The following is a 9250-nucleotide window of genomic DNA, read 5'->3' as shown; positions in this document are numbered from 1 at the left end:
TCCTCGCACTCCTGCGTCCAGAGAAATCTGCTGTTGCGCTTGAGACACTGGAAGTATGGGTGACCTTTCTCCCCACCAGCAGACATAAACCGGGACAGTGCTGCCAAGCGACCGGTGAGCTGCTGCACCTCCTTCACCGTCGTTGGGCTCCTCATCGCCACGATCGCCGCACACTTCTCCGGGTTAGCTTCGATTCCTCACTCTGTCAAGAGGAAACCCAAGAACTTCCCAGCCTCTACACCGAATATGCATTTCTCAGGGTTGAGCTTCAGCCTATACTTGGCGATGGTGGCGAATAGCTCTTCCAGATCAGCTGCATGATGCTTCTTCTCTTGGGACGTAACCACCATGTCATCTACATAGGCGTGTACGTTTCTCCCCAGCATGGGCGAGAGCACCCTATCCATGAGCCGCTGGTAGGTAGCCCCCGCATTCTTCAACCCAAATGGCATGACCTTGTAGCAATAGCAAGACCGTTCCGTCATAAACGCGGTCTTGCATTCGTCCATTGGTGCATCCTGATCTGGTTGTATCCCGAGAAAGCGTCCAAGAAGCTGAGCAACTTTCCCCCCGATGCGCTATCGACTAGGGCATCTATACTGGGTAAGGGGTAAGAATCCTTGGGGCACGCCTTGTTGAGGTCAGTGAAGTCCACGCACATTCTCCACTTGCCGCTTGCCTTCTGCACCAGTACCACATTCGCTAGCCACTCGGGGTACTGGATTTCTCTGATATGCCCTGCGTCAAGGAGCTTCTGCGCTTCGTCGTGGATCACCTTCCTCTTCTCCTCGTTAAATTTCCTTCTTCTCTGCCGTACGGGTCGAACCATGGGGTCCATTGATAGACGATGGCAGAGGAAATCGGGGTCGATTCCTGGCATGTCGGATGATGACCATGCAAAGGCATTCATGTGCTTCTCAATCACACGCATGATCAGCCTTCGTTCTTCTTCAATGAGGGATCCCCCCAACTTGAATTTTCTTCCCCCGATGTCCACCTCGACCCATCCTTCAGCTGGGTGGGGCCTCCTCTTACTGGCAATGATCGCTCTCGCGATCCCTGACTCGCGAGGAGTGATCGTGCCTTCCTCTTCTTCCTCGACTTGGGCCACCTGGGAGCCCCCCACCGCAGCGTTCTCCATCCTCTGAGCGCCTTGTGTCTCCCTGACCGCCAATCGCTCTTCATGCACGCCTGGTGGTAGTTTTGTGGTGACATGGCACACACTTCTTTTTTGCTTCAAGCTGTTCTCATAACAGCGTCTTGCCTCAGCCTGATCCGACTTGATGGTTATCACGGCCCCTTCCATCGACGATAGCTTCAACTTCATATGCCTTGTCGATGGTATTGCGCCCAGTCTATTGAGCGTTGGCCTCCCCAACAGGACATTGTACGCAGAAGGGGCGTTCACCACCAGGTACTTTATCTTTTCCGTGCGGGCTGTCGTTCCGTCAGTGAACGTTGTCCTCAGCTCGATGTATCCCCGCACTTCTACCTGATCCCCTGCAAAACCGTAGAGACAACCAGCATACGGTCTCAACTGATCAGGGGACAACTGTAGCTTGTTGAATGTTGGCCAGAACATGACATCCGCCGAGCTTCCTTGATCTACGAGTACTCTATGCACTCGTCTTCCTGCTGTGACGAGAGAAATGACCACAGGGTCGTTGTCGTGTGGGACAACGTCTCGTAGGTCAGCCTTCCTAAAGACAATGTCCACCTCAGGGTAATGACTCTCATTCACTGCATCTACCGCCATCACAGATCGAGTGTATCTCCTTCTTTGTGAAGCTGTGCATCCCCCACCAGAGAAGCCTCCAGCGATCGTCTGCACTTCCCCATGCACAGGGACTTCATGCTGTTGCTCTCCAGTTTGGGATCCTGACGCGCGATCACCCTGTGGCTCACGCAGGTAATCTGCTAGAAAACCAGACTTCACCAACTCTGCCAGTTGTATGTCCAAAGGCCTGATGAAACTCACACCATTCATTCTTCTTCCTTCCGAGTACCTTGTCTGTCTTCTCTGGTACTCGTAGTCTTGCTGCTACGGCAGGAAGGGCGATGAGATCCGCCAACCCCACCATGAAGTTGTATCTTGGGGGCGCGTTATTCTCCCTTGCACGCCCCTTACTCTGGTCTTTGCCTGGTGCATAGGGACGAGGTTTTTCCCGCACCTTCTTCCCTTCTTTGGTCTCATGCACCCTCGCTTGCTGTGGTTTTCCTTGCCCTCCACGCGGTCTGGGTGGTGCAGCACTTCCCCTCTTCTCAGAAACTTCTGTTTCTGCCACTATGTGCGCCACCGCACGCCGTCGGATCTCTGCAAAAGTGCTGGGATGGCTCCTGATGAGAGACTCACTGAAAGGGCCAGGCAGCACTCCCTTCTTAAATGCGTGCACAAGCATATCTTCATCTTTGCTGGGTAGTCTAACCACTTGTGCTCCAAAACGGTTGAGGTAGTCTTTCAGCGACTCCCCCTAGTATTGGCGCACGTCGAACAGGTCGTAGGACACCACCGCAGGTGCCTTGTTGACGATGTATTGCTCGATGAAGAGCTTCGAGAACTGAGAGAACGACGTGATATGCCCTTCTGGTAAACTCACGAACCACTCCATGGCGATTCCGCTCAGGGTGCTCATGAACATCTTGCAGTATACAGCGTCTGAGCCCCCAGACAACATCATCTGGGTGTGGAATGCCGTCAGATGCGCCTCCGGGTCTTCTACCCCTTTGAACGACGCTTTTACCCCATGGTTCCCATAATCTCGGGGGAGAATGGCATGGGAAATGCCCTTGGAGGTGAAGGCTGCCTGGACACCCTTTCGTCAACGACGTGCTCCCTCTGCGCCTGCAGCGTTCTTCTCAACTCTTCGTTGACACGATTTAGTTCGTCGTTCCTGCTTTGCGACGCAGCCAACTCCATCTGCATCCTTTCTTGTTCGACTTTCGACGCTGCAGCGTTATCCTGCAGCGTGCGCACCATTTCCAGGACCTGCGCCATTGTCACAGCTCCTTCGTCAGCGGATGGCGCAGGTGATGGTTGTCTGTTTCTAGGCATCTTCTCTATCAGAGAAACTGATAAAACTCTGGTGAGCTTAAAAACTGTGGTATATGTGGGACAACGATTCACTCGGGCCCCACGGTGGGCGCCAAATGATCCTGCCGGCAACTTGAACGTGGGTGAATCGCTTCGTAACACTTTCTGCCCTGTCTTCGCGACTGCGTCTCCTGAAGAATCACCTTCTGAACTCTCTCTCTCTCAGATGTCTTCAAAGTGTGACCTGCAAAATGCACAGACGGCGCCTCTAGCGGCCGTTTGCACTCCGACGATCAAGTTAGTTCAACAGAACCACCAGAAACTGGAAACTTAGTAAAAAATGTGTGTGTGAGAAAAAACTTGCACTCTGTTTTTTCTATCTCTTTCTTCTTTTTTCCTCTCTCACTCTGATTCTGCCTTTTATCTCTCTTTCCCTGCTTCTGGGCATAACAGAATTCTGTTATGCTTTTCTGGCATGTGTCAGAACCCTGTCGTGCTTTTCAGAGAAAGCGTACCTTCAGAATCAACAATGGGGAGCGTGAGAGTCTGCGCATGTCTGCGCTTGGCTGCGCCTGTCTGTACCTTTAGCGGTACGGAGTGCTCTTTTGTCTGGACCGCACCCCTCTCAGATGGTGACACGTGGAGGCCTGCAACTCACGTCTAACCACACACGTGTCACTTACTGGAAGGGCTCTAGCGCCTCTCTTTGTCTGCCTAAGCTACACCCTTGCGGAGTAACTCAGGATGCTTCTCTTATCCGGGCAAATTGCATACTCTTAGGAGAACGTCGGGTGTGGCTGGTCTAGGCGCACTCTCCAAACGTTACTCTCTGTGTAGGCGACTTACCCTTCAGGATGACACGCACGTAATGGGTTGAGGGAATCACCAATCACCGACTGGCTTACTAGTTCCCTCAGGCCACTCTCGTGCATGATTCCTTGAGGTGTGCCCATGCGAGGTCCATGCGTAACGCTCTCGCTGGGAACCTTAGTCCCAGTCTAACTGCGTGTAACACGAGACCCCGATGACAATACACCCGATGACTGATCAGTGTTTATTCGCTACTCGCGCTCTGCCTCCAGGCGTGAGTCTGGGAACTGGTCTGCTGGTGGTCACTTGGCTACTGACCACCGATCACCATTCTGGGTGATCTGTCCCCCGACCTCTCTGTCGCCTGATCTGTCGGTGGTAACTTGGTTACTGACCACCGATCACCTCTCTTGGCGATCGTCCCCCTACCTCTCTGCCACCTGGTCCACGTGTCACCCTGCGAGTGGTCCACGTGGTTCTCTGATGCTGATGTCATCGACTACCGATGACCGATCGGATCAATACCTAAAGAAAAGCACTAGAGTAGATGAAGAAAACAAAAACAGAACTACTGGAAAATATTTTTTTTTTTATGCAAACTGTGCTTGATGTTCACTGATTTAACTGGAATGATATAAAGCGAACTGGATTATGAAATTTTAACCGCAGAAATTTCAAGATATTAGCTCAACAATGGCACTGGAATTACTCAAAAACTGTAAGCCAATTAATTGAGATAATTTTTCTAAAATCGCTGCCAGATTACCGTATTTTTTTCGGCAGAATTGCACACTTTTTGTATTTTATTTATAATTTTTTTTGTACTTTGAATTTTTGAGTACTTCTTTTTTCTACTCTTTTATAACACTTTAAAGAACACAAATCCAGAATTTCAGAAATTTCCAGTAAGTAAATCAATTGCAATAAATCAAAACAGTAAGCACGTTTTCAGAAAAACAGAGGAATTCTAACAGGAATGAAAAACAGAATTAAGAACTAGCAAAAACATAATGGAAATGAAGTATAAGAACTTGTATAGATCTAAAATACAAGTATGAACTCAATACTAAAACAGAAAATGCATAAAGGATCAAGAATTAAACTCAGAAACTGTATTACACCAAAGCAAGAAACAAAAAATACAAGAAAAGTAGTACAAGAAGTGATGACATTCTTGGAAAAACATGACTACGACAAAACTTGTATGGATTCAAAAAGGAAAAGACATAAACACATGATAGGCACAATTAAGAAAACAGCAATAAAACTCAAAATAAGCCTAAAAACAGAAAGAAAAACAACAAGAATTATAGAGCTCTTGAATTAAAGTGCAACACAACTCAAAATTAAACAAGAACAAATCTAAACTCTAGATACCACATGATATGATTCCACTAGCCAAATAGAGATGATTCTTTGACATTCTATGGAATCAACTTGAGTTGGAGATAGCTTAGGTACTTTTAATAGAATTGGATCAATGTTCTATGTTTCAAGAACTCACCAAAACTTGCACCAAACACCAAACTCACATGGAAGTTCCATCTATTGCCAATTGAACAGATTAAAATGTATATAAAAACAAAAGCACCGTTTAAAAAGCTCAAGAACAGAATTGAACCGAACAAAACAACTAGAAATGAAGAAGAAACAAATGGATACAGCTAAGGAGAAGATGAACCGAAGCAAATTCAGAAACAAACTAAAATACCGAATGAAAAATGCTAGAAAAGTAAACTAAGACATGTTTTAGCTTCAAATGAACTAGGAGATGAAAGAAAGAAGAACTTATAGAGATGAAGGATTTGGTTTGATGATCACGCCACTTGGATGGTGAAGGCTCCAAGATAAGTGAGCTAGTACTGCCACTTGAGAGAACCAAATGCACTCAAGATAAGACAAGGTGAAGGAGAAGACAAGTTCTCACAATTCTCTCTCAAATTGAGTAGAGTTTCTCTTTTACCAATTTCAATTCTGATTTTTACAAAGGCAAGCACCTTTATTTATAGCCTAAGAGGTGCTGAAATGAAAAGCTAATTAAACTCAAATTATCCCCTAAGTGACATAAAAGTGGCGCCAACTTAGAGCACGAGGAAGGTGTGACTTCCTTTCTTAGTTTGGCACCTCCCTATTACGCCTACACCCCTTTACTAAGCTCACACCCCCCAAGCTTCCTATAATTTTCCTAAACTAAAAACCTAAAGATGCTTTTACAAAAGAGGTGTCTTATGTTTCCCTCTAAGCACCTTCTAACACAAAGATATTACAAAAAGAGAAAACAACCTTCCATTATTTCCTAATGCCTTGAATTGACTTCTTGTAAGCCTTTGAGGGGGGCTACCAACTCCTTGAGCATCTAACACTTGAGCCTCTTCCTCTTCTTGTCCTTGAGTATTGGCCTCCATTTGGTCTTGATCTTGATCTCCATCAGCTTTCCTAAAAGTTCGCCAAGGTACGTGTTAATTCAGTTAAGTTTCGAACGTTTCAAGGGATATTTTTATACGCTTTCAATGCGCTTTAACGCGATTTAAATGCGGGAGGTGTATAAAAAGGGTCCTTGGGACGTTTGAAAGGGGATCCGAGTTTTGACCTAATTCTCGCAGTTTTACACACACGTAAACCCTAGTTGTTTCGCTGCGCACCTACTGTACGCACAGACAATTAGGGCAACACAATATTAGCCACTCAGTACTATTGGACCACCTTCAAGAGCACCCAGTCACGGTGTTCCGATACGGAGGTGTGTCACCTTTGATGTTTCTCGCTAGCTGACTTGATCGTCGGAGTGCAAACGGCCGCGAGGGCGCCCCTTTGTTCACTTATTTTCAGGTACCCACAGACGGAGCAAAACGAAGGTGCCCTAGCTCGCGAGGACAAGCCACACACAAAGACGACCCTGGTCAACCGGCCGGAACATTTGGCGCCCACCGTGGGGCCCGATATAAAACATCAGTCCCATCACACAGTTCTTCAGTTCCAGTTGTAGTTTCCAACCCAGTCCCAGTTCTCAAATCGCACGATAGTTGGGGAGGCCTCCAAAAACCACGAAAATGAGACCCGCACGCGCTAGGAGTGAAGAGATGACCATGCAGCAACTCATGGGTATGATGCAGGGATTGCAAGAAGCAATGGCAGCATCCAAAGCGGAGCAAGAGCGCATGCAGGCGGATCTCACAGCATCTCAGGCGATAAATGATGAGCTCCACCGCGCCAACGAACACTACGCCGCGGGTGGCGCGACGTAGACGAGCCTGAGACTGCCATCCCACCAAGAGAATTCTCAACGCCATTCTCACAGGCGATCCTAGAGACAGCGATCCCCAACACATTCACGGGGCCCAAAGTAACCTTCACAGGGATAAAGGACCCTGAGGCGCACCTCACTTTCCACACGTAGATGATGCTGGTAGGCGGCTCTGATGCCGTAAGGTGCAAGCTCTTCATGAGCACCTTGACTGGGATGGCCATGGACTGGTTCGTCAGCCTCCCAGAGGGTCATATCACGTTCTTCACACAGCTGTCACAGTTATTCAGAGAGCAGTATCTAGCCAACAAGGCTCCACCCCAGTTTCATACGACCTCTTCGACATGAAGCAGTATCAAGGCGAGACTTTGAAGGAGTACATAAGCTGCTTTGGGGCGCATGTGGTGAAGGTTGGCACCAAGGAGGAGCCCATGATTGTTTACGCGTTCAGAAAGGGCGTGAGTCCTGGGCCTTTCTGCGAGTCAATCATTCGCAACCGCCCCAAGACTTTTGCTGAGATAAGGCGTCGCGCAGTAGAGCACATTGCCTCAGAGGGGGATGTGTACGAGAAACGCACAACTGTCGCACCCGCACGCCCGAGAGCGCATATGCGCACACAACCCGCTAGGGTCCACGAAGCCGCCACAGAGAGAAAGAACCAAGACAGGAAGCGCACCTACGAGGCAAGGAGGACCCAGCCTAGGGGTCGAGCAGAAGGAAGGAGAGAGGGAAATAGACCCCTGAGGCAGAATTTCGTGGATGAGCTTAAAGACCTCATCGTTGTGCCCAACATAGCTGACAGGTTGAGGCCACCAGTGAAGTCTGACAAGGTGCTGGGACCCCACAAAGAGTCGTGGTGCGAATTTCACGAGGCATTCGGGCACCATATTAACAACTGCTTAGCACTGGGCTATCAGTTGGATGAGCTTGTGAAGAGTCGCTTACTAAAAGATTATCTCGCTGGGTCTACTACGACAATAGCCATGGCGATACCCGAGGAGGATCAAGCACATGAAATACTGACTCACGGAGAAGTACACACCATTTCTGGAGGCTTTTCCGGAGAGGGACCCACTGCCTCACAGCGTAAGAAATATGTGAGGTCAGTGAGTTCAGTTGCTGAGGATTTTCCAGATGACCCGTGGGAGTCAGATCTCGTTTTCACAAGGGCTGACCTGCGGGATGTCGTCCCACACGATAATGACCCCGTGGTCATCTTAGTAGTCACAACGGGAAGAAAAGTACACAGGGTTCTCGTCGACCAGGGCAGTTTTGCAGACGTCATGTTTTGGTCGACCTTCAACAAGCTATAGTTATCCCCTGACCTGCTGAGACCCTATACTGGATGCTTGTATGGATTTGCAGATAACCCGGTGGAGGTACGTGGCTATCTGGAGCTGAGGACGACGTTCACTGATGGAGCGGCGTCCCGTACCGAGAGCATTCGGTACTTCGGCCTACAACATCTTGTTAGGCAGACCAGCGCTGAATAGGTTAAGGGCAGTATCCTCCACGCGCCACATGAAGATGAAGCTACCAGATCTTAGTGGCAAAGTAATCGTAATCAAGTCAGATCAGGAAGAGGCTCGAAAGTGCTATGAAAATAGCCTGAAGACAAAGAGAGGCGTGGCCATGGTGCTTGAACGACCGCCCGTTTCAGATTCGCAAATGGAGCTAGAACCATTGGAAGAGGCGACGCCCGCGGAGTCCACGCCTATCGAGGCCACACCTGCAGGGCCGACGCCTATAGAAGACGCCTTGCCAATGAGGGAAGTATACGGAGAGGCCTCGCCCATGGAAGAAGGGTCAGAGGAGGCGATGCCCGATGCATCTTATAGGGCGACGCCTATAGAAGAGGACCACACGAATGAGTCTCGTGCAGAGAATGTGCAACGTAGTGGAAAGGCAGATAGGGGGTAAGATGTTCAAATTAGGACGCTTGTTGAGCTAGGGAGAACAAGAAGAAGTAGCCGCAGTGATCTCACGCCACCTAGACGCATTCGCGTGGACCGCGGCGGACATGCCAGGCATCGACCTAGATTTTTTGTGCCACCATCTCACTATGGACGCCAAGGTTCGCCCTGTGCGACAGAGAAGGAGGAAATTCAACAAAGGAGGATGCCTCGTCGTGAAGGAAGAGACGTAGAAGCTGCTAAGTCCCGGGC

At 49.0% G+C, this 9250-nt stretch overlaps 1 protein-coding gene across 1 annotated transcript; it reads left to right on the top strand.

The window, feature by feature from the left end:
* Positions 1-7429: 7429 nt before the first annotated feature.
* On the top strand, positions 7430-8398 carry LOC137817928 (uncharacterized). The gene has a single exon (XM_068621152.1). The coding sequence runs from the start codon at positions 7430-7432 to the stop codon at positions 8396-8398; it is 969 nt and encodes a 322-aa protein (XP_068477253.1).
* The last annotated feature ends 852 nt before the right edge of the window (positions 8399-9250 follow it).

The sequence above is a fragment of the Phaseolus vulgaris genome, chromosome 10 (assembly GCF_000499845.2).
Source record: "Phaseolus vulgaris cultivar G19833 chromosome 10, P. vulgaris v2.0, whole genome shotgun sequence".
In the NCBI taxonomy this organism is placed as follows: domain Eukaryota; kingdom Viridiplantae; phylum Streptophyta; class Magnoliopsida; order Fabales; family Fabaceae; genus Phaseolus; species Phaseolus vulgaris.
The sequence above is the reverse complement of the archived record's forward strand: the minus strand, read 5'-3'. Positions and strand labels throughout refer to the sequence as shown.

Bases quoted from the DNA above. Each gene is read 5' to 3' on its own strand.
- LOC137817928 (XM_068621152.1), top strand. From the start codon at position 7,430: ATGAAGCAGTATCAAGGCGAGACTTTGAAGGAGTACATAAGCTGCTTT.